Genomic DNA, 26,645 nt, shown 5'->3' on the forward strand with positions numbered 1-26,645 from the left:
TTATACCTGATGTTTAGGAAGAATATCTATGACACCAGTTTTGTTGGTTGGGTCAAATATTTTGTATGCATTGTCCTATACATATCAATCAATAAATTAAAATTATTTGTATTTGAGAGAATTTTCTTCGTTGAGAAAGGAAACTTGAAACCCCTATTTTGTATTTCTTATTTTTTTACCAAATCTTCTTTCTTCGAAATACCCTCCCGCCTTATAATTTGTATAGCTAGGCTAGCTAGACAAATTTTCCTGCAAAAAACCCGCGAAAATTGCAATTAATTGATTCCTGATCCTGCCACGTGGAGGCGCTGTCAGGCGGTCTCTGTTTCCGGATCCCATTGTAGAAAGCAGCAATCGTATTACATTTCAGGTCTCTAGTAAGAAAACTGTTAAAACGTTTGAAGACGACTAAAGAAAAAGAAATTTTTTAAATTGATTCATCCTCTTTAAGAATTGAAAAATTAGGCTTTTTGCCGAATTTGGCACAAGCAAAAAAACATAAATATGTTAAATAGCTTTTTTGTGTGACATGGATGATTGATTACAGAAATATCCTTCTGTAACAATGCATTCCCAACTTAGAACGAATTCTTGATAATAAGAACGCATTAATAATTTTAACCGTTCTTTTCAAGCAATTCCCGCTCTGTTCCATTCCTTTCTTTTACTAATCGTTCAAATACTAAGCGTTCGTTTTTTTTCGGAACGATGGGATTGTTCTTGATCGTTCCGTTCGTTCTCGGGAAAGAATGATCGTTCCACCAGGAACGCGCCCAGCCCTATTCGAAATTTGAAAATCTATGAAATGCTTCTATAATAAGGGTTTGTTAAATGAATTTGAGCAACATCGTTTGAGAACCTATTGGCAGTTCAGATATGAACCACCAATTGAAAGTTAAAGATTTTGGAAGGATTTGAGTCGTTGATTCAAATTTTAACTGGCATTATGCAGTTCAGCGACCCTGCATTTTCATCAAATTTGGTCCCAGAATACATTGAACTACCAACCTTGCAGCAAAGAGTCCATCAGACGCCCCTGGTGTATTCGAGGTCTTCACATAAACTGTCAACTTCTCATAGGGATCCTCTAATCAACATTTAAACCTTAGTTTATTGGCTTAGTTAATAGAAGTAGAAGGAAAAGAGCTCAAATATGTCCTAAATTTTTTTTTATTTATGTTCTCTCGCGGCGTAAACCGTCTTTACTCATTTTCCACAAACATAGCATGGACTATTTCTGAGGCAAAAAATAAAACTCTTTAAATTGTCATGAAGATTTTAAATTGTCGTTAAAGGGAGTGTTTGCGAAAAACGAATGGGGTATTAGCTTATGTCGACAAATATTCGATGGAGATTGCTACTAACCTTCCTTCTATCTGTTGCGCCTAAGAAGAAAATTGTTAATAATTAGTCATTCCGAAGAGCATAGCGTCCATACAAATTCAGAAAGTTGCTAAGTGTCTCTTCCATGTGGAACCATGCAGAAAATTGAGAGTAGAGACACCTGGCGGTCAACTAATCATCGTTTAAATTGCATTGTATATAAAACAAATAAAAATATTATGAAATATCAACTCTACAAGAATGTGTCGAAAAAAAATCGATGATTCTATGTTTAAATATCTGAATGATTTGCCTAGAATTAATTTTTTTTTTACAATTTGAGTCAAATATTGCAACTGTCTGAATATGTATGGACGCTACGTTCTACGGTATGAGTAATTATTAACAATTTTCTCCTTATAGGCGCAACAGATAGAAGTAAGATTGGTAGTGATCACCATCGAATTTTTTTCGACGTAAGCCGATACCCCCTTTTATTTTTCGAGAACACTACCTTTAAAGTCTAATTCTTTGTTGCTATCCGGTGTCTATCATAACAGATAACAAGAACAAGAACAAAAGGCCCTGAAGTTTTTTTTAAAGAAGGTAAAATGATTTTGGCTCTACTTTGGTTATATCTATAATAGTTTGTTATTACGAACAAGTTGTGAGGGGTCTTCTATTATTAAACAATCGGATTTCTTCAAACCAAAATTGCAAAACTAAGAAACCTTTAGTCGTAATTCTCAGGAAATATATCTTATTAAAAATTCCATTTCTTACCTAACATCGTATTCTCGGTAAGCCAAGTAGTTGTAGATTTCTCAAGTCTAAAATATTTTTAATATTTGTTTTTTACAGTGATAACCTATATATAGCAATACTTTATTTATTACAAAGCATACAGTTTTACTAGACACATATTAAATAACTATTGAGGTGAAATGGGTCTTTTTACACTAAAAAATTGCGGTGTTCAATGCTTATTGAACTATTAAAGTAAAAAATTAGTCTAAAAGTCGTCTTTCTATTCCGGAGTTTTCTAGTTATCACTGTACTAAACAGGTTAAAAAAAACTTTAACCCTAGTACTGCTTTAGAGGGAAGGGACGTCAATCTGACCCCCCCCCCACGTCTTTTTAAGGGTTTAAGTTTTAAAAATATTCTATAAGTGCCAACGTGCATTTTCTTGCTCTTTAGATCTAAAAGTATTACAATAAATTTAAATTTGATTAATTTGAAAAATTTTCTTAGAAAATCTTTTTTATTTTCATCGTCTGTATAAATCAAAATCAACTAAAGAAAAGGAAAAGAAATCATACAAAAGAGAAACTAATTATTAAATTAAAATTAATGATGTTTTTTTTTCAATAAAGCTTATTGAAGATTTTTCCAAGAATTTAAAAATATGATAAAGTCGTTAAACAAAATCTATTGATTAATTAGAATCATAAGTCGGAAAAACAAGCAGACAGACAGACAAACAGAGATTAGTACTATATGTATAACTAGCTTGCCAACCCAGATACTGCCCAGGTTACAAAAAGTTACTTCCACTGTTTTTATGAATTTACGATTTTACTTTATTGTATATATAAAGTAGTAATATTTAATTGTCCCTCTGTTAGTCAGTTTGTTTGTATGTCAGGTCAGAACTCAAGAACCCCGCTGACCGATTTGTCTCAAATTTGGTTAGGAAACTCGGTAGAGCCACGGGAATGTTCTTAGCTTGGCTTGAAATTTTTCATTTGAGTGAGTTCACTTTTTTTCAGCAAGAGTTGAGTTATCAGTCAAAGCTTGGTTCCCAAGTTTATATCAATATATATTTTGCTTGTCTGTCTGTTAGTAGTAAATGCCCTACTTCATAAGAGTCTCTCAGACCTGTATAAATCCAGGTACAACTTTGATCTCACTTTACTATCAATGTCAACCCGGACATGATCTATCATTATCATGAACTATCAATGTCTCAACTGGGACACGATCTTTTAACTATCAATGTCTCAACTCGGACAAGATCTCATAAACTATCAATGCCTCAACTCGGACATGATCTCATAAACTATCAATGCCTCAACTCGGACAAGATCTCATAAACTATCAAGTTCTTAACTCGGACACGATCTCATAAACTATCAATGCCTCAACTCGGACACGATCTTTTAACTATCAATGTCTTAATTCTGACAAGATCTCATAAACTATCAATGCCTCAACTCGGACAAGATCTCATAAACCATCAATGCCTCAACTCGGACACGATCTTTCTCAACTCGGACAAGATCTCATAAACTATCAATGCCTCAACTCGGACACGATCTTTTAACTATCAATGTCTCAACTCGGACAAGATCTCATAAACTATCAATGCCTCAACTCGGACACGATCTTTTAACTATCAATGTCTCAACTAGGACAAGATCTCAAAAACTATCAATGCCTCAACTCGGACACGATCTCATAAACTATCAATGTCTCAACTCGGACACAATCTCATAAACTATCAATGCCTCAACTCGGACATGATCTCATAAACTATCAATGCCTCAACTCGGACACAATCTCATAAACTATCAATGCCTCAACTCGGACATGATCTCATAAACTATCAATGCCTCAACTCGGACATGATCTCAGGGGGTTTCTCATTCGCTAAATGAGGAACAATTACTCTTGATTGATAATCGTTCAAGAGTCTATTACAACTAAATGTATTTGAGGTTTTATATAACAGGTTAAAGTTAATCGACGTAATTACAAGTTTTACATCAATATATACAACGTAATTAAGCTAATCCTGTTACGTAGCTGTTTAGTTAAGCTTATCACAATACAGGTTTGACGTATAGCTATTTACAAGCGCATTATAATTTACAGACAATGTACAACGTAATATAGTTAAGTATGTTCAGGGTTACAAATATAATGTTCAGTCACAATATTTGCCACTTGTTTGTTTGTATGTCTGTCCGTTTGTATCCAATAAGCGTCAAAACGGCTGAACCGATCGAGTCCAAATTTTGTGTGGGACCTCGCGTAACCCCAGGGAAGGTTTATGGATGATCGAATTTTAAAAATTTGCCTCCATCAAAATATCTATTTCTGAAAATTTTGAAAAGCCACAAATTTTTTTTATAAAATCCGCGAAATTTTTGTTTGTTTTTATTTTACAATGTACACAAAGAGAACATGTTCACAAATCACAATGGCGCTGGAAGATGGGCGCGAAGCGTCCTAATAGCCTGGTGCGTATGTCGAATAATGTATAGATAAAAGATTTCACATGTTCTTACCTGAAAATGTCTTCTTTAGGTGTTGAAAAAACTGGAACTTTTATACAATTATACTCGGTCCGTAAATCTAAAAGAGAAGTCGTATTAGAACTGATTTAACCCTATCCCCGCTGGGGTACTTGAAAACCAGTATACGCTGGGGGGGGGTCAATTTGACCCCCCCCTCTAAATCCCATGTTTTATGTCCAAATATGACAAATGATACATCATTAGAAAGCTCTTGTGCTCTACTTTTAGAATCTGCAAAAAAATTTGCAAATTTGCGAAAATTGATTTTTTTATCGCAAAATCCAGTTTTATAGTAAAAATGTTTGCAAAAAAAAATTTGTCCAAAAAATGACAAATTATACATTTTTGAAAAGCCCTTGACCATGCCATTTCAAATATGCAAAAATTTTTGCAAAATTTTAAATAACCTGATTTTTAATCAAGAAAAACTAAAAATGTGCAAATTTCCTTTGACAGGTTGTTTGCAAAAAATGTGCAATTTTTTTTCGCAAAACTTGTGCAATCCGTTTCCTTATGTCATAGGCTTTCCAAAAAGCTAAATTTTATCAAAATCTGACAAGTGAAAGTGGGTCAAAACAAAGATTTAGTTTGCTACAGGCAAAAGCAGTCATTCAGGCAGTGTGCCTGAGGACTCAGGCAGTTAGTATTAAAGCCCGGTTTTAGGCCTAAAGGGAGGGCTTTGGGTATGTAAGAAAAGTCAGAAAATTTCAACAGCCTCAGACCAATACTTTTTGAGTTATGTAAAAAAAACTACAGGGGGGGGTCAAATTGACCCCCCCCCAGCGGGAATAGGGTTAAAGAGACAGTATGCATAATTTCAAGTAACCATTCATACAAAGATGGCTATACCCTTAAAAGCGTTGTCTGATGAAGTATTAATTTGGCTTGGCTTGTAGGGCGCTTCGCGCCAATCTTCTACTTTAATTGTGAACATGTTCTCTTCGTGTACATTGTAAACAAATACAAAAAACAATTTCGCGGATATCATCCAAAAATCTTGTAGATTTGAAAAATGTTCAAAAATTTTATGAAAATCGAATTTTGATAGAGGCAAATTTTTGAAATTTTGATCATTCAGAAACCTTCCCTGGGTACAATTGGATACAAACAAACAAACAGACAAGCAAAGTATATATATATAGATATGCATGTTTTTGTTTATTTCAACTGTTTATTTTCATTTGTGGCTTCTCTGCAAAAATTATTTGCGCTTTTTTCCTTATAAGAAACAATTGAGAAATTCATAAACACTTTTCCAGTAAGAAAATCTCTCGACCAGATTAAAGTATCAAAAGTGCCGTTGTAAATCGTCGACGGGCATTGCTATCTTTGCATGTAGGGTCATTTAAAATTACGCTTACATTACCTTTAAAAGGAATTTCTCACGTGTTTCTAAGTGTGAGCTAATATTTAATAAAAGTGAGAAATATAGACGACGTCATGGTTATCAGTACTACTCAAATATTTAGAAAAACAAATTTTTTAATGAAATATTTTTTATTTAAAACAAAAATTTTTTTTTTTTATTATTTAAAAAAACTTTTTTTGAAATAATAAACTTTGTTTCACTATTTTACAATAGCTATTTGTTCATCATCTGCCACATTATGTTCATTATATGTCAAATTCTGTTCATTCTTTGTCACATTCTGTTCATTATCTGTCACATTCTGTTAATCATCTGTCATATTCTGTTCATCATATGTCACATTCTGTTCATTATTTGTCACATTCTGTTCATTATTTGTCACATTCTGTTCATTATTTGTCACATTCTGTTCATTTATGTCACATTCTGTTCATTCTCTGTCACATTCTGTTCATTTATGTCACATTCTGTTCATTCTCTGTCACATTCTGTTCATTTATGTCACATTCTGTTAATCATCTGTCATATTCTGTTAATTAGCTGTTACATTCTGTTCATTATTTGTCACATTCTGTTCATTATCTGTCACATTCTGTTCATTATCTGTCAAATTCTGTTCATCATCTGTCACATTCTGTTCATTATCTGTGATATCCTGTTAATTAGCTGTTACATTCTGTTCATTATCTCACAAATTCTGTTCATTATCTGTCACGTTCTGTTCATTAACTCTCATCGTCTGTTCATTATCTGTCACATTATGTTCTTTATCTGTCACATTCTGTTCATTATCTCTCAAATTCTGTTCATTATCTGTCACACTATGTTCTTTATCAGTCACATTCTGTTCATTATCTGACACTTTTTGTTTATTATTTGTTACGTTCTGCTCATTTTCTGTTACATTCTGCTAATTTTCTGTCAAATTCTGTTTATTATCTCTTGCATTCTGTTAATTATCTGTCTGTCACATTATTTTCATTATTTGTCACATTCTGTTCACTATCATTTACATTCTCTTAACTGTCTATGAAATTTTGTTTATTGTTTGTCATATTCTGTTCATTATCTGTCACATTTTGTTGATTATCATTTACATTCTGTTCATTATCTCTTACATTCTGTTTATTTTCTCTCACATTCTGCTCATCATCTTTAACATTTGTTCATTATCTCTCACATTCTGTTCATTATCTGTCACATTCTGTTCACTATTTATCACATTTAGTTCATTATCTTTCACATTCTGTTCATTATCTTTCACATTCTGTTCATTATCTTTCACATTCTGTTCATTTTCTGTCACATTCTGTTGATTATTTGTCACATTTAGTTCATTATCTGTAACATTCTCTTCATTATCTATCACATTCTGCTTGTTATCTCTCATATTCTGTTTATTATCTCTCATTCTACACCTTTAGCTTATAAATTCAATGTGTCGGGAGCCCGTGGGCGGTGTCATGTCCATGCGTTAATTTTTATATATTTCAACTACTGGGTCATTTTACATCAGAGGCAATATTAAAGTGAATTCCTTGTATTTGCCAATTTAAGATAAATTACGAATATTTGCAAATAATATTTATAAAAAATCACACAACTCACCTAAGCAGGCATGGTGGGCCTAATATTATTTTTTCAATACAAATTATGTAAACATTGTTGCAATTTGCACGGGGGGGGAATTAAATCTATTAATGTGTAAGAAAACCTTAAAGTATTTTCTCAGAATACTTTGAAAAAGCTTCAGCTAGTTAGAACTCTAAATTCTAACCTTTAATTCAATCTATACGCGAATTATTGGCTTTATAAGATAGTAAACATAATTGTTAAGTGACCCTCCATCTCCTCCATCCATTGCTAAAGTGACATGTCCGATACCCAACTGTACCCTTGAAAGCTTTTTTGATAAAGTTGTGGAAGACGATGCCTGGCCGCGTTAAACAAGTTCCACAAGATTCAACAGAATGAGATAGAACGGATACGGGGCATAGTACTGATAAACATCTACATGTGGGATCTCGATATAAACTACAGAGCGTCCCATATCATATCAGATTTTCTCCAATCTTTAACACCAAAATAAACCCTTAATACTCGAAAAACTTATCATTTTCCGCAAGAAAATTCTTATGTAACCCTTATATTTTTTTCAAAATGATTCATTCTAATTAAATTTTCTAATTAGTCCCAAAAATCGTAATTTAGACCAGTTCTCGGTCTAATATGATGTGGGACACCCTGTATTATTCTGAACCCTCTAGTAATAAGTTATAAGAAATATATATACTGGAAGTTATTTATGTGTTTTCATTAGAGTCTGACTCACGTCCACTATATTGGTTGATCCCCGACTTTGAACATACAGTTAAACGCTATCCAGTTTCGTGATTTTCTTGAACTTTGAACATTAAGTGATACATCCGAGCATCATGACCGACCGAAAAGAAACTCCAACCGAGTTCGTCGCCAAAGTCTCTGCCAAGCTCCCGGATTTCTGGACAGAGGACCCCGACCTGTGGTTCCCTCATGCAGAGGCGGCCTTCAGAAACGCCCAAATCACACAGTCAAAAACCAAATTCGACCACATCGTACAGAAACTTCCCCAGAAGATTATGGTCTCGGTACGCGGCCTGATCATGGGTTCTGCTGCCTCCTCAGAAACCCCTTACGAGGATTTAAAGGCCAAGCTTGTCTCCTTGTATACTCTATCACGCTGGCAGAAGGTTTCCAAACTAATTCATCACCCTGGGCTGGGAGACCGACGCCCTACTGCTCTCATGGACGCCATGTTGGCCCTTCTCCCAGAGGACGAGAAACCAGGTTGCCTGTTCCAAGGTTTATTTCTGGAGAGATTACCCGTCGAGATGAGGGACCATCTAGTCTCCAGGGAATTCAAAAACCCTAGTGAAATGGCGTTATACGCCGATAGTTTGTGGGACGCCAGGAAGGCTATTCCTACCGACCACCTCCTAGCCACAGCGTTGACCTCAACATCTTCCCCATCACGTGGTAGAACTCAGGACCGCAGAAGCCCATCACCGAACCGCCGTAGTCAAACCCCAGGTCCATCAAACTCAGAGTGTTATTTCCACAAACGTTTTGGTCCTGCAGCCAACAATTGTCGCCCTCCTTGCAGTTTCAAGGGAAACGCCAGAGCCGACGGGAGGAGGAAAAATTAAACAGCCTTCCTGTCGGCGGTTATCTCGTGTACCTTCAAGATGCCCTGTCAAACCGTGATTATTTAGTTGACACTGGAGCGTCAAGATCTGTGTTTCCTCATCGTTCCTCAGCTGCACCGACAGGCCCCCGACCCCTAATGACTGATGGACGACAAACTAAAGCTTGGGGTTCCAGATTGATTCCTCTACAGTTTGGTTCCCGCCGTTTCCAGTTCCAGTTCCTCCTCGCCGACATGGACCAACCAATCCTGGGAGCAGACTTCCTGGCAGAGTTTGACCTCCTAGTTGACACCAAGAACTGCCAAGTTCTTCAAAATCTCTCCTTTGAACCTCTTGCACCGCCTAGGATTTCGCCCGCCGATTCCTCCGTTGCCTCCGTGTGTAAACTCGCCCCTGATGTTGCCTCTCTCCTGGATGAGTTTCCTGCAGCCTGGAATCAATGAACACCTGGTAAACTCCCTGAACACAACATGGAGCATGTGATTGAAACAAAAGGACAACTGTTATATGCTCGCCCCCGCCGTTTGGATCAAGTTAAGTTAGCACAAGCTAAAGCTGAGTTCCAAAAATTGGAATCGGCGGGGATTATCTGCCGGTCTGATAGTCCTTGGGCCTCACCTCTTCATATGGTTCAAAAATCTGATGGTTCCTGGCGTCCTTGCAGCAATTACCGCCGTTTAAACAATGTTACCAGACCAGACCGGTATCCTCTCCCTATGTGGAAGACGATGCCTGGCCGCGTTAAACAAGTTCCACAAGATTCAACAGAATGAGATAGAACGGATACGGGGCATAGTATACTGATAAACATCTACACGATAGTGTGATCTCGATATAAACTATTATTCTGAACCCTCTAGTAATAAATTATAAGAAATATATACACTGGAAGTTATTTATGCGTTTTCATTAGAGTCTGACTCACGTCCTCTATAAAGTAGTAATTAAATATCCATGTGTTTTATTTTGTGAGGGTTCTCTACAAAAATGACTTGCGCATTTCTTTGCTTCAGAAAAAATGAAGATATTAACAGAATCAAACACACATAAAGCTAGAAAACCGAATTTATCTGGTAAATTATTGATCACATTTAGCTTTTAACAGTACCGCCAGCCATTGTGAATAGGGCTGGTCCCTCTTTAAACGGAGAGTCTTATACAGTGAATCCCAGTACTGTTGCTATGTAAATCTAGGATTCACTGTATGCATAACTGTCCATATAAGATATTTCTCATCAATTAAATATTTTATTGAAAAATTTTTTTTTTTTAAATTGTATGTTGAATTTTTATACACATTTTCTCTTCTTAAATTGAAAAACAATTAACCAAAAAAATCGCAGATTTGTTGTTTTTTGTCGATTGTAAAAAATCTTAATTTTTTAAGGAAAATTAGTTAATTCTCATATCAGATTTGGGTCCGATCGGTTCAGCCGTTTTAACGTTTATTGAATACAATTATACAGACAGACGGACAATTAGAAAGACAGACAGCAAAGTATATATATATATAGATTACCCTGTAATGTGACCGCCTGTGCTGTCACCATATCTCCTTCCTTGAATACTCCCAGAAGACCAGTGCTAAGCAATATTCAAAGTAAATAGTTTGTAAATTAAATCTTTTTTTTCTATAATTTGTTTCCCCATTTTAGATATAAAATATATAAATATATATATATAGAATATTAGATATAAAAAAGAATTAGATATTAAACCTTTGTTTTTAAGAAATATCAAAACAACAAATGGAGTCTAAACTTGTCATATATTATCTATATAATATTTAAATATATATGATAGGTCTTAAATATCATTTACCAGAAATCTGGGTAAATATATATAATATTAGGTCTTGAATATTACCTGAAATCTGGGTAAATATATTCTATATTAGGTCTTGAATATTATTTACCTGAAATCTGGGTAAATATTTATAATATTAGGTCTTGAATATTAAATGAAATCTGGGTAAAAATGTACAATATTAGGTCTTGAATATTACCTGAAATCTGGGTAAAAATATACATCATTAGGTCTTGAATATTACCAAAAATCTGCGTAAATATAAAGAATATTAGGTCTTGAATATTATCTGAAATCTGGATAAATAGTTTAAATATATACAAAATTGGGTCTTTAATATTACTAGAAATCTGGATAAATATAAATTGTAAGTCTTGAATATTACCTGAAATCTGTGTAAATATATATATAATATTAGGTCTTGAATATTACCTGAAATCTGGGTAAATATATGCTATATTAGGTCTTGAATATTACCTGAAATCTGGGTAAATATATGCTATATTAGGTCTTGAATATTACCTGTAATCTGGGTAAATATATGCTATATTAGGTCTTGAATATTACCTGAAATCTGGGTAAATATATACAATATTAGGTCTTGTATATTATCTGAAATCTGGGTAAATATATGCTATATTAGGTCTTGAATATTACCTGAAATCTGGATAAATATAAACAATATTAGGTCTTGAATATCACCTGAAATCTGGGGAAAAATATACAATATTAGGTATTGTATATTCCCTGAAATCTGGGTAAGCTATATTAGGCCTTGAATATTACCTAAAATCTGGGTAAATATATGCAATATTAGGACTTGAATATTACCTGAAATCTGAGTAAATATATGCTATATTAAGTCTTGAATATTACCTGAAATCTGGGTAAATATATGCTATATTAAGTCTTGAATATTACCTGAAATCTGGGTAAATATATAAAATATTAGGTCTTGAATATTACCTGAAATCTGGGTAAATATATATAATATTAGGTCTCAAATATTACCTGAAATCTGGGTAAAGATATGCTATATTAAGTATTGAATATTACCTGAAATCTGGGTAAATATATGCAATATTAGGTCCGGAAAATTCTCCTTCAGAATCAACTCTACCGACCACCAAACCTCCACCTAAAAAAGTATTAATGATTCTATGAATTTTAAAAAGTGCCACAAACGATTGACAATTCACAAAGTCTCCCGTAAAGTTTTCTCAAAATTATTTCGGTGTTTTTTTTATTCAGTTGATTAGTGATTAATCTCAGTAAAAAAAACTATGGAATAGGATGACGACTGTTAAATTGCAGTTAATTATGATTTTGAATATAGTTCAATGAACATGAACCATAGCAATAGTGCAGTGTACATTTAATTATAGATCCTTTTCACTTCAAGGGAGTGACCGGCTATGTAAGGTGGTTGAACTGAGTATGCAGTGTTGTGGAAAACTTCTTTTGGATTCTTTTGATAAATATAACACTTTTAAAAGATCTGTAAATCCCGAGTTTGAGCGCAAATTCGACGTTCAAAACTTCTACTTTGGGGGTGGATACGTTTCAGAATTAGTTTTTTAAAAATTAAATAACGACTTTGAAAAATAAAGTAAAATTATACAGTATAGATTTGATGGTTAGGAAAATATTCGTCAATAAATCAATGATAAAATCGATTATTTCGTTTTCATTATTATGTTGAATTTCATATTTTCTTTGAATTTATTCGTAGATTTCTTCAAATTCTTCAAATGTCGTCTTTTCAATAATAATTCTAGAAAATCTACGAAAATCTTTGTGAATAATGAGAAACCAGAATAATGAGATAATAGAAACTAATAAATTAACAAGATTACTTATTTCCAATGATACGATTATTTTTTTTATTTTCTCAACATGTTCCTATACATGACGTCAGTAGTTTTTGAGTAGAACTTTTGTTACATTTTATGTCGTCGTTATTCAATAGTTTGAAAACGTATCCACCCTCAAAGTAGGAGTTTTGAACGTCGAATTTGCGATCAAACTCAGCATTTACAGATCTTTGAAAAGTTTAATATGTCTAAAATGAATCCGAAAGAAGTTTTCCACAACACTGCATACTCAGTTCATAGCCGGTCACTCCCTTTAATTAGTTGATTTTTAATCAGCTAGAAACATATTAAAGATTGCTTAAAGGGAGTGTTCGCGAAAAGTGAATGGGGGTATAGGCTTACGTCGAAAAATATTTGATGGTGATTGATGCTAATCTTACTTCTGTTGCCTCTATTGGAAGAAAATTGTTAAAAACGACTCATATCAAACTATCGTAATAGATAATTTCTGTTAGATCGAATATTCTATTTATGAACAAGCAAGGTTTGTACCATTCGGTTGTAAGAATATAGGGATTAGAAAATATAAACTTATGGCAAACTCCTTTAAAAAGAACTCTGAGAATCAAATCTTAAAGAAATTAATCACTTTCTGAAACTCTTCTTTGTATATTTCATATTTGCAACACCAACAGGTTGCAAAGATAAAATTAAAGATAGATAAAATATTCTAGTATCTTTTCTTTAAAATTAAAGATTCTGTTTTGAAACTAAAGTCGTAATTTTTACGTCAACGGAGTGCAACTAAATAGTAGTACTTTAGTATATCAAACAATATTGGAATATTTTTTAAACCCCCAACATTGCGATGCTGATTGGCTCAATAACTATAGTGAGGGAAGAAAATCCCAAAACCAACAGAAAGGACGCTAACTTAATGAATGCCGTATGTGAGCAATATCTTATAAATGTAAAGAAGATCAAAAAGCTAGTCATGATCAACAAGGGCGGTTACGCCCCCCCCCCCATTACAGGCCCCCACACTGGCCCCTTGCCCCAACCGTGTGTACGCCCTTATCCTAGTTCCTTTTTTTTACGTTGTTCCTAAAATCCTAAATTGCATTTGCTTAGATGACCTTTTTGCTTTGTTCCTTTTCTGAAGTTCGATATAATTCTTCCTATAATCTATGATGTGAAATACGAAGTTGTTTGTGTTTTATTATGCTTTTAACTATGTACATTGTATACTGTACACTGTACAGGCTGTTTCTGTATTTATTTTAGGAATACAGTTTTTGTGTAAACTATATAACCGTATTCTTATAACAAGCATAGGCATGGTCTGTAGTTCTGTACATATTAACCATTTCCCTCTACCAAAAATGCTACATTTTATATTTTAATTAATTTTTAAAAGGAACAGTTTGTAAATTATAAAAAGAAACATTAGCAATTTCCAAAAAAGCAAGTGAAAAAAACTTATTAGTCTTTTTCACTTGCTTTGCCTCAGTCTAAAATATTATATGATTATGATTAATGAATTATGATACCAAACATGTGTACATTGTAAACAATTATTCTTTTTTAATCTTTACTAGTCCAATTTGTGACTTTTTTCAGAAGAAACTAAAATGTGCTTCGCATCTTGAAGTTTTTGTTTCTATTTTTGGAATATTTTGTTTCTAATTTTAGAATAGCTTCTCTATTTTTAGAATAGCACTTAAAGGAAAGGAACCTAATGAAAAAACAGGAAAAATATCTAAAGTAATAAACGATATTGTGTGATAAGTTAAAAATCAAGTTTTTAGTCTTTAGTCATTAATTTTTACTCTTTTTTAAGTTAAAAACAAAAGTAATTCTGGAAGCGTTGAAAGAAAACTTTTCAAAGCAATTTTTAAAATTATTTCGAATAAAGATTTCTTTAAATTGAATTTTAAAAGTACCATTAATTAAACCATTTAGATAAAGTTGATTGTCCAGAGAAGAATACATAACTTTGTCAAAAAAATTTTTCATGAAAATATTGGAGATTGCCTTTTCTAAAGGTATCCGATCATCATCATAACTTCCATCAAATTTTCATTGGGGAACTCAGTAAACCACGGTAACGTTCTTAGCTTGTTTTAAATTTGTTAGGTGAGTGGGGTTAAGTTTTTATAGTGAAAGTTTAGTTTTCATGCAAAGTTGGGTACATACAGGGTTACCCACAAAGGATGAAACTGAAAAGACGACCCAAAAATCTAAAAATATGACGATTTGAAGCTTGATTTTTGGTTTCTGCACTCAATTGAATTTTGATTGTTTATTAAAGGATTAAGCACAGAAACACACCAGTTTTGGCTCTACAAGTAACCCTGACTGCAAGATAATGGATTACACAAATTCTGAACAATCGTCTCTATAGTCTCATCCTTTGTGGGTATCACTGTATATTACACAAATATTTGTATCAGTGGAAAATACCATTTTACATCTTGTTTTATCATGCTTTTAACTATGAACCTTGTATACTGTACACTGTACAGGCTGTTTCTGTATTTATTTTAGGAATACAGTTTTTGTGTAAACTATATAACCGTATTCTTATAACAAGCATAGGCTTGGTCTGTAGTTCTGTACATATTAACCATTTCCCTCTACCAAAAAGGCTACATCTTATATTTTAATTTATTTTTTACAGGGACAGTTTGTAAATTATAAAAAGAAGCATTAGTAATTTACAAAAAAAAAACAAGCGAAAAAAAACCTATTGTTCTTTTTCACTTGTTTTGCCTTTGTTTAAAATATGATACAGGGTGTCCCAAAAAACATCTTGTTATTTGCAACTTTATAACGAGGAAAATGCATTCACAAAACAATAACACATCAAAAAGTGTTGCATTGCACTTCTTCTTGAAGATGATTGGCATTTAATAAAATAAGCCATGATCGTGCAATTTAAGAGATTTATTTTCGGAAAGAACTAGAAAATGTTCAAATAAATACAAAAATGATAAAAAGAAGAATTCAACAGAATTACAGTGAGACCCATACAAAGGAATAGTAAGACGACTGTGAGACTAAGTTATGATTTTAAATCATCCTATAAACAAAAATCAAACGCAGTAATTAAACAAATACATTAACTCACAAAATAAGTTGATAGTTAAGCCACCAGTAAAACTATTGGCTTGCTGAAAAATCGTCTTTGCATTCATTAATTTTAATGGTCTCACGGTAGAAAATTTGTTAGAATAACATGATCGTATTTTCGAATATAGGCAACAGAGTTAAAGTTGGTGAAGGTTTAACTGAGCTGTACTGTACGATATTCTCAAAGTTGAACTTAAAAGTTAAACATTGTATTTATAAAAGGAATAAAAATAATAAAAAAATCATTTAGAAACTTATTTTGTTATTTTTAATAGCATAGATTGAATATCAATAACCGATAGAACACATGATGTCGTCTTTTCAAGATTTAGGGGTTTTTCGTCCACAATAACTCTGAGGCAGAAGCCCAAAGGAGTTACGAGCATGTTGCGTTGAATTACAAGACTTCTTTGGACTTCTGCCTCAGGTGAACGAAAAACCTCTAAATCTAAAAAACTACGACATCTAGTGTGCTATCTTTAATTGTTAATTTATCTCTGGGTAACAAGTTCTCTAAAATTCTAACCTGGCAAAAATTTCCAACAGGTTCCGAACAATTTTCCATTCCTTGTCATTCCGGCATGGGTCAGCTTTTTGTCTGGTGAATAGTATTTACAGAAACCATGCAGTACACTGTCCTTGGCGTACCCTAAACACAACATTGTTCATATATTTCAGTACACTGTCCTGCCGTACCCAGAACACAACATTGTTCAAATATTGCAGTACAGTATCTTTGGCGTACCCTAAACACAACATTGTTCATATATTTCAGTACACTGTCCTGCCGTACCCAGAACACAACATTGTTCATATATTGCAGTACATCCTTGGTGTGTTATTATTATTTTTACTGTTATTGATTTTATTATTATTATTATTGTTATTATAAGTATTATTATACCTGAAACCCAGACTCCTGTACTGAATTGTAAACAAACTTTTCCTTGAATTTTATTCTTGACATAGAAGCACTCGAGGAAACAGACCTGGGTTTTATCATCTGCGTCCATCCTAGATATTCAACTTGGTCGGTCCTATACATAAACACACAGATGGGTTGGTTCTAGAGCACTCTGGACTAGAGTAAATTTGAATTCGAACAGGGCTGACCCAGCTTGTACCGGCATGCCAGATGGTAGCGTGTACTGACCCGCCCCTGTATCCTATGTTGGCCCGCACTTATATTGAGCTTAGCTAAAGTTGTGAAACTGTTGACACTAATTAACCAACAAACATACTATTGGATTCGACTTAAATGAAGACAGGAACGGTGAAGAGGTTCTAGAGATAGATTGGTTCTAAGAAAGGTTTGGTTCTAGAGATGAATTGGTACTAGATATGGATTGGTTCTAGAGATAGATTGGTTCTAAGGAAGGATTGGTTCTAGAGATGAATTGGTTCTAGAGATGGATTGGTTCTAAAGAGGGATTGGTTCCTGAAGTGAATTGGTTCTAGAGATGGATTGGTTCTAGAGATGAATTGGTTCTAGAGATCGATTGGTTCTAAGGAAGGATTGGTTCTAAGGTAGGATTGGTTCTAGAGATGAACTGGTTCTAGAGATGGATTGGTTCTAAGGAAGAATTGGTTTTAGAGATGAATTGGTTCTAGTGATGGATTGTTTCTAGAGATGGGTTGGTTCTAGAGGTGGATTGGTTCTAGAGATGGATTGGTTCTAGAAATTAATTGGTTCTATATATCGATTGGTTCTTAGAAAGGATTGGTTCTACAGATGAATTGGTTCTAGAGATGAATTGGGTCTAGAGAAGGGTTGGTTCTAGAGAAGGATTGGTTCTAGAGATGGATTGGTTTTAGAGATGGATTGGTTCTAGATACAGATTTGTTCAAAGGAAGGATTGGTTCTATAGATGAATTGGTTCTAGAGAAGAATTGATTCAAGAGTTGGATTGGTTCTATAGAAGGATTGGTTCTAGAGATAAATTGGCTCTTGAGATGAATTGGTTCTAAAGATGGATTGGTTCTACAGAAGAATTGGTTCTAGAGATGGATTGGTTCTAGAGATGTATTGATTCTAGAGATGGGATGGTTCTAAAGAAGAATTGCTTCAAGGGATTGGTTCTAGAGATGGATTGGTTTTAAAGAAGGATTAATTCTAGAGTTGGATTGGTTCTAGAGATGGATTAGTTCTAGAGATGGATTGGTTTTAGAGATGGATTGGTTCTCGAGATGGATTGGTTCTAGATATGTATTGGTTCCAGAGATAGATTGGTTCTAGAGATGGATTGGCTCCATGGATGAATTGGTTCTAAGAAAGGATTGGTTCTAGAGATGAATTTGTTCTAGAGATGGATTGGTTCTAAGGAAGGATTGGTTCTAGATAGGGGTTAGTTCTAAAATTGAATTGATTCTAAAGATGGATTGGTTTTAAAGATGGATTGGTTCTACAAATGAATTGGTTCTAAGGAAGGATTGTTTTTAAAATTGAATTGGTTCTAATGATGGATGGGTTCTAGAGATGGATTGATTCTATGGAAGGATTGGTTCTAGAGATGAATTGGTTCCAGAAATGGATTGGTTCTAAAGAAGAATTGATTCAAGAGTTGGATTGGTTCTAGAAATGGATTGGTTTTAAAGATGGATTGGTAGAGATAGATTGTTCTAGAGATGGATTGGTTCTAAGGAAGGATTGGTTCTAGATAGGGGTTAGTTCTAAAATTGAATTGATTCTAAAGATGGATTGGTTTTAAAGATGGATTGGTTCTACAAATGAATTGGTTCTAAGGAAGGATTGTTTTTAAAATTGAATTGGTTCTAATGATGGATGGGTTCTAGAGATGGATTGATTCTATGGAAGGATTGGTTCTAGAGATGAATTGGTTCCAGAAATGGATTGGTTCTAAAGAAGAATTGATTCAAGAGTTGGATTGGTTCTAGAAATGGATTGGTTTTAAAGATGGATTGGTAGAGATAGATTGTTTCTAGATATGTATTGGTTCTAGAGATGGATTGGTTCTAAAGAAGGATTGGTTCTAAAAAAGGATTGGTTCTAAAGAAGGATTGGTTCTAGAGATGGATTGGTTCTAGAGAAGGATTGGTTCTAAAGAAGGATTGGTTCTAGAGATAAATTGGCTCTAGAGATGAATTGGTTCTAAAGAAGGATTGGTGGATTGGTTCTAGAGATGGATTGGTTTGAAATAAGGATTGGTTCTAAAAATGGATTGGTTCTACAGAAGAATTGCTTCAAGAGTTGGATTGGTTCTAGAGATGGGTTGGTTCTAAAGAAGGATTGGTTTTAGAGATAGATTGGTTCTAAAGAAGGATTGGTTCTAGAGATAGATTGGTTCTAAAGAAGGATTGGTTCTAGAGATGGATTTAACTTTTTTTACGGTTAAAACATATAGAAAAAAGTAAGTAAACGGTTTTTTAAACTTTTGTTAATGTTTAAAAACAAAATACAAGAGCACATCTTTAAAAGTTATGACTTAAAGACGTGATTAAGTCTGAGGCTAAAATAAGAAAAACCTACGCAAGGCTTAAATATTCTTTGTAAAAGAAACAATTAAAGTGACAAAACAAATTAAAAGGACACAGAGAGTGACATCTACCGTTAACTTATCAAGTTATTTTAACTAACGTCTAGACTTGAGCCCAAATCTTTAAACGTAAAGAACTTTATAACGTGGTTTTAGAAAAAAATTCATCATTTGATCTAATTTTAAGATGTCATTTTCAAAACACCTTTTTTATAATGGCCACTCACATAGAAGAATAAAAATCCTTGCAAAATAATAAGAAAAAAAAATAGTTTTTCTTTATAAAAATGTGAGACGTGTCCGGAATGTAGAGAAATGTACAGACGTAAATCTTTGTTGCTAAGAAAGACTTGAGAGAGGTCAGATGGAGAAAATTTAGAGACTGATGAGGCTCCTCTAGTTTCGATTTTACGCGCAAGCATGAGAAATGCAAATTTATCCGGGTATATCCGGGTATATCCGGGTATATCCGGGTATATCCGGATACATATTAGAAATTTAAAACATGTTTAGTCTTCACAAAAGCTTTCTTTTAGATTGAGTTCTGATTGAAAACATGAAATATTTCAATTTTGCGTAGAAATTACTTTATATATATATATATGTGTGTTTACCACGCCCCGCCCCTCTCTCTCTCTCTTGGTCAAAAAAGTATAGTTTTTAAGAACAGTGGCATTTACTTATACCTGAATTTTCCTTCTCGTTCTCCATTCTTCCATTCTCCTGAAATTAAACAAAATGGAGGCGATGTAAGAATATTTTTTTATCTTGTAACTTTTATTTTAATGTTAATTTCAAATTCACAGAAATAAAAACTTTTCGAGTAAATCATACATTGCTATCTTCGCAATTGGGGTCATTTAATTAAAATTACGCTTACAGTCCCTTATCCATCTAAATTCACCCACTGCAGAAAAGTAAATGCTTTAATTAAATATGTCTGAAAAAAAGGAATTGAGTATTTGTCACAAACTCTGGTTTTCTAATTTGAGTTTGTGGCAAAGCCTTTCCTTTCAAACAAATATTAGTGCCTTCTTACCCGACATACTACAACCGTTATCAAATTCCAGGCTACCTCGCCCATGGAATTTTCTTTCTTTATCTCGACCTCCCTAGTTATCAAAATATTTTAGAATTTTTTACCAATATCAAAACAGTTGCAGTATCGTATTCGAGTTCAGAGAAGTTGAAAGAATAGATTATCATTTTTTGATTAGTTCTATTTGAAAGATTTTTTTTATAATAACCAAGAAAATTATTGGAAACAATATAATAATAACTATGTTTATTATTTTTATTCAGTGAAATGTTATTTTTTAACTAAATCCCTCGAATACTGGTTAAAATTTGGTATGGGCTTTTTACATCGAATAATGATTTTTCCTGGTGTAAAGCTTTTAAAACATATTTAAAGATACTGTGAGATAATTGAAAATATTTTTCGATCAAATAGGCAATATTTCTGTATTAGTACCTGATATGTGAAAGTGTATGGATCAAATAGGCGATATTTCTGTATTAGTACCTGATATGTGAAAGTTTATGGATTAAATAGGCAACATTTCTGTATTAGTTTGTGAAGGATAAAATAGGCAATATTTCTGTATTAGTACCTGATATGTGAAGGTTTATGGATCAAATAGGCAATATTTCTGTATCAGTACCTGATATGTGAAGGTTTATGGATCAAATAGGCAATATTTCTGTATCAGTACCTGATATGTGAAGGTTTATGGATTAAATAGGCAATATTTCTGTATCAAAATAGGCAATATTTCTGTATCAGTACCTGATATGTGAAGGTTTATGGATTAAATAGGCAATAGTTCTGTATTAGTACCTGATATGTGAAGATTTATGGATTAAATAGGCAATAGTTATGTATTAGTACCTGATATGTGAAGGCCAGTTTATCTAAGAATTCAAATATTTAAATTTTAAACTATCCGAAAGATTTTCATTGAGATTAGGATTAACCCCCAAATCTTGTTTAAGATATGTTGTATTCGATATAATTTCCTAAGAATGTGTGACCCCTCCCTTAATATTAATTGTAAACACTTCCTTAAACATAATCATTTGAATATATTGGATTTCGGGGCGCTTCACGCCCATCTTCTGTTAAAACTTTTATTTGTTACTTTATCTGTAAACATGTTCTCTTCGAACATTAAAAAATACAAAATTTCGCGCATAGTATAAATGAATTCCCTAAGGATGGATACGGTTCTATTGTTGGAGCATCTTTAGATATCAAACTAGACATCGTGCACCGTCCGCTTAGATCATTACATCTAAACAAATATATAATTTAAAGGGACTGTACGCATTATTTCAAGTGACTCTCCATGACCTATTTACTTTAAAAAGCTTTGTCTGATCAAGTACGAATTGGATAGAACTTGCACATTTATTTCTTGTTGGAAAATTCTGATTTTAGTGAGAAAAACGACGATATCGTCAGTATTTTTGATCAAATTAAGGTTTCCATAATACCCTTGTAAATCAGACATCTGCACTTGAAATCACGTGATAAGTGACCCCCATAATAAAAGAGTTTAAAATAGTAATCTTTATCAGGGGAATAATGAGGAAAAATAACTTCGTTTTTATCCTAAAAGTGTTAAATTCTGTTAATTTTTCCATCTGCCTCTGATGCATAAATCCGCAAGTCACTTTTTTTAAAGAACCCACGGTTGAAAATTTAAAATTTTTAGAAAGAAAAACATCCTTTACGCATTGCAAAGGTTGACGTTGTGAATCTGGTATGAACCTCTTTTAATGGATATATAGTCCCTTGAAGTAACGTGAACAGAGCTGAAAACTTTAGAATGAAATATCCTTACTTCCGATCGGTTAATTACTCTGTAGATTAATATCAATAGGACAACAAGCATTATTTAATCTGGAGATTTAAAAAAAGAGGAGATCAAGCATTAATCCCGATATCCACCATTCTAAAGTTTTCAGCTCAGTCCTTATTATATCAATTGTTCATTACTTTAAACCAGGGAGAATAGTATAGGAAGGTTCAGTTGTTTAGTAGTTTGTTGATTATATTCAAAATTATCTTTACTAATAGAAATTAGCACCACTCACCACAAAGTTATCAAAGTAAATATGTTTCAGGGTGGAAAAAAATAAAGGAACTCACTAGAATTTCTACTAAGGATATATGGATCAATTCTAAATATTTTCGTTAACTTTATCTTTTCTCTTAAACTTACCTGAGTTCCCTTGAATCCCAGTTTTCCATCTGTTTGATCCACTGCTCCAGTTCTGCGCTAAGTTCCAATCCAGTTTTGGGAGCAGGAGGAGTAGATGGAGAGGGAGCTGGATTTTGTACTGGTGACAAGTCAGCCTAAACAGAATATCTTACAGTGATATCCAGAAAACTGGGAAATAGGTAGACGACATAAAAGCAAAAACTAACATGTATATGAAATTGTTACAAAGCATGCTTGTTTATTAATATCTTATTATTCACTTAATCCGTAAAATTAAACTGTTTACACTGAACAATTATAGTGTTGAATGTTTATTGGTTATGTAAAGTTATAAATTAATTTAAAAATAATTCCAGAGTTTTTTGAATCACTGTATAATCTAAACTTAACTTTTAATTGCCTATTTTCCCATTTTTTTGAATTTTTTTAATTGTTAAAATATGTATTAAGTAAAAAATAAAGCTTTCGAAATATACACAAAAGATTTGCAGTAATTTTTACTTTCTTTCATTCAACACATTTTTCTCAAGCAGCAAAGATTTGATGGACAAGAATTATGAAAATCTTCCAGGTTTAGAGAATAAAACGTACCTCTGAACTTGCTGAGCCCTGAGCTAAACCTGAACCTGAACCTGAACCGGATCCGGACACGTTCAGAAGAAAGTGTTTATTCCTTCTATCTCTTCTTCTAAATAATATTAAAATTAAGTATTAAGTGGTCGGGGACTGATAAAAAATTCAAAATATATAATTATGCCGGGGAAATCTTGTTTTTTTTCCTATTTTTTTTACGGGGGGATTATGGTCTAAATTCATTATATGCTTGCGGTCTAAATTTTATTTTTTATTTCAAAATATGGTTATAGGGATACATTTTTGTTCAGCTATAAGGCCTTTTTTTTAGAAAATTCAGAAAATTTGTGCAGTCTCAGACTCCTTAACGTTTTGGATTTAAAAATAAGATAAAAAACTGTGGAATAGGAAGACGACATTTGAGCCATTTTCTGTGTATTTGATGTTGTTATAAAGCAAAGGAATTTACCATTAGCTTCAAAATCAATTTATCAAATAAAATTGGTCTGTGTTCACTTGACAAATGACAATTTTTTATGTTATAAGTTTATTAGAATATTTTAACTTGAATCTAACACATATTTATTTCACTAGAAGGGCATCATTCATTTGGCGTACCGTCCCGGTTTGCCTTAAATTGTCTGTAAAATTGTTCTGTGCAGCTTGCTCTCGTTAGTTAAAAGTCGGCCCGGTTTTTGAAATGACCCGGAGTTTACAGTGAACATTTGTATGGGTCTCATATAGTACTTTTTATCAAGAGGAATTAAGAGGAATATGATTAAGGGTTGTTTAGCTGACCTAAGTTGAAGTTCTAGAAGAGTAGAGGAAGAATGTTCAGGAACAAGATTCTTTACTTCTCTTGACATCGGTAGAACAACAGCTGATGCCATTTCAGAAACACAAAACTGTCTAAACTAAAAGCAGTTGTCATAAATGTAACTAAAGTTATCTTAACTATGCAGCGTCATATACGTAACATGGATGCTTAAACTTTTCAACAACAGCAGCTATTATATAAAACTAAGATTCGAAATTTTCCAAAAGCTGCTGCCGATCTGTAACGCATCTGTCTGAACTACAAAAACAGCAGCTGTCACGTCTGTAACACTACTGTCTTAACAGTAGCTTTCATATTTGTAAGTAAGATTCTGAACTATGCAACAGCAACTGTCATATCTGGAATTATAGCTTTCATATTTTTAAGTCAGATTCTAAACTATGCAACAGCAGCTGTCATATCTGGAATTATAGCTGTAATCTACTCAACAACAGTAGCTGCACATATATACACAAATGTCATAACTATGCAAGAACAGCAGCTGACGTATGTGTAGAACATCGATGTCTAATTTAGCCATGAAAAACATCTGTCATATTTATAACAGATCTTTTATAAAGGAAACACACAACTTTATCAAATACAATAAAATAAATAAAAATTATCAATGTGAACTATACTAATGTAATGAAAGCTTAAGATCTTAGAATATCAAGCATTATTTTACCTGGAAAATATAAATGAACTTAGTCAAGAAAATGCCTTTTTCATTTTGCTAACAGTTCTTTAAAATTCCCTCTAGTTCTCCTGGTTCTCCTCGTTCTTATAGTTCTCCTAGTTCTACTCTAGTTCTCTTGTTTCTCTTTGTTCTCCTCTAGGTTTCCTGGTTCTCCGAGTTCTCCTTTAGTTCTCCTGGTTCACCTCGTTCTTCTTGTTCTCTTGTATATTTCCTGGTTTTCCTGGTTCTTCTAGTTCTCCTCTAGGTCTCCTAGTTTTCTTGGTTCTCCTATAATTTTCCTAGTTCTCCAAGTTCTTCTATAGTTTTCCTAGTTCTCTTGGTTCTCCTATAGTTCTCCTGGATCTCCTGGTTCTCCAAGTTCTCTTGGTTCTCCTGGTTCTCCTGGTTTAACTAGTTTACCTTGTTATCCTCTAGTTTTCACAGTCTATCTATCTATCTATAGTTTCACGGAAGGAATGACATTAAAATATGACAACTGCAGCTTTCATTATTTATTTCATCAACTTATTCTTCCTCAGCGCCCAGTTTGTTACAGGCAGCAGCCGTACGGTCAACTTTCAGTAAATGTAGAAACTAGACTGCAGAATCCTAGAATACAATACTGCTTTCCTTACATGTTCTTTCTTAGATAGATAGATAGATAGATAGATAGATAAATATATAGATAGATAGATAGATAGATAGATAGATAGATAGATAGATAGATAGATAGATAGATAGATAAATATATAGATAGATAGATATATAGATAGATTGATTGATTGAAAGATAGATATATAGATAGATAGATAGATAGATAGATAGATAGATAGATAGATAGATAGATAGATAGATAGATAGATAGATAGATAGATAGATAGATNAGGCCAGGAAATAGCCCAGCCTAATCCCAGGTAGTAGGCCAGGAAATAGCCCAGCCTAATCCCAGGTAGTAGGCCAGGAAATAGCCCAGCCTAATCCCAGGTAGTAGGCCAGGAAATAGCCCAGCCTAATCCCAGGTAGTAGGCCAGGAAATAGCCCAGCCTAATCCCAGGTAGTAGGCCAGGAAATAGCCCAGCCTAATCCCAGGTAGTAGGCCAGGAAATAGCCCAGCCTAATCCCAGGTAGTAGGCCAGGAAATAGCCCAGCCTAATCTAACAAAACTAATTAGAAATATTGTCTGTTTTCTTCTCAATATTTTTATCTGAGAAAACTATTTATTTTTTGTCCAAAATTATATTTTATTTCTTTGGACATCGCAGAGGAATCAACGTGATCCGTAAATCTTCGTAAGATAGAGATCAATGCTTGATCCTTAGATTCACAACAAAACGTTCTGACTTAAGTTAGTTTTCAAATTCTAATTTGATTGACAAAACTAGCACAAAATTGATTTATGTATATTAAAATAAAACATCAATAGGAGCCAGGATGTATGTTCTTTAAAAAATAGCTTTGAAATACATCTTTAGTTAGTAAGAGAAAATAATTTACGAAAACAAATAAAATTTAACATTTTGTGGTGTGCACAAAAAAAAAGCTTGATATTTGATAACCTATTAAGAATAAGATATACTTTCAGTAAAAAAATGAAATTTTTCTATAATGATCCATCGTTTATAATCAGTGGCTTTCATTATATCAATTATAAAAGTTTTTTAAAAAAATGTTTCAACTCGGTTTATAATCAATACAAATAGTTTATGAAAATTTGTAATTGAAAATAAGAAAAGTTAATCACGCAACCTCGTCAAAATTGGAAATGTTCCAAAACAGTAAAATTTGTGTACAAAGGGTTTTCCGGTTTTGTTCTTTGTGTTGTTAAAAGATAGAAACCTTGAAATATCAACTTTTTAAATTTCTTAAATCGTTTATATTCGTTTAAAATTTGATTCTGCTAAAAAACGCACAATGTACATCTTATT

The 26,645-nt window shown here is 33.1% G+C and overlaps 1 protein-coding gene across 1 annotated transcript; it reads right to left on the reverse strand.

Moving 5' to 3' along the window:
- On the reverse strand, positions 1-25,343 carry LOC111713289 (histone-lysine N-methyltransferase SETD7). The gene is made up of 17 exons (XM_023488125.1): positions 24,730-25,343; positions 24,023-24,133; positions 23,243-23,339; positions 22,652-22,785; positions 21,636-21,718; positions 21,316-21,338; positions 20,464-20,536; positions 20,111-20,147; positions 16,835-16,944; positions 16,457-16,579; positions 12,041-12,122; positions 10,698-10,762; positions 4,616-4,682; positions 2,107-2,153; positions 1,009-1,087; positions 287-374; positions 1-75 (listed from the first exon to the last, which is right to left on the reverse strand). The coding sequence occupies exons 2-17, from the start codon at positions 24,112-24,114 to the stop codon at positions 1-3; spliced, it is 1,275 nt and encodes a 424-aa protein (XP_023343893.1). The 5' UTR covers positions 24,115-24,133; positions 24,730-25,343.
- Positions 25,344-26,645: the final 1,302 nt, after the last annotated feature.

This window comes from Eurytemora carolleeae, unplaced genomic scaffold (assembly GCF_000591075.1).
Source record: "Eurytemora carolleeae unplaced genomic scaffold, Eaff_2.0 scaffold363, whole genome shotgun sequence".
NCBI classification, from domain to species: Eukaryota; Metazoa; Arthropoda; class Copepoda; order Calanoida; family Temoridae; genus Eurytemora; species Eurytemora carolleeae.

Coding starts and splice junctions, on each gene's coding strand:
- LOC111713289 (XM_023488125.1), bottom strand. CDS start 24,114: ATGGCATCAGCTGTTGTTCTACCGATGTCAAGAGAAGTAAAGAATCTT. Junction 12,123..16,456: donor CTGTTGGAAATTTTTGCCAG/GTTAGAATTTTA, acceptor ATACTTTTTTAG/GTGGAGGTTTGGTGGTCGGT. Junction 4,683..10,697: donor ACAGGCGGTCACATTACAGG/GTAATCTATATA, acceptor CTTCTCTTTTAG/ATTTACGGACCGAGTATAAT.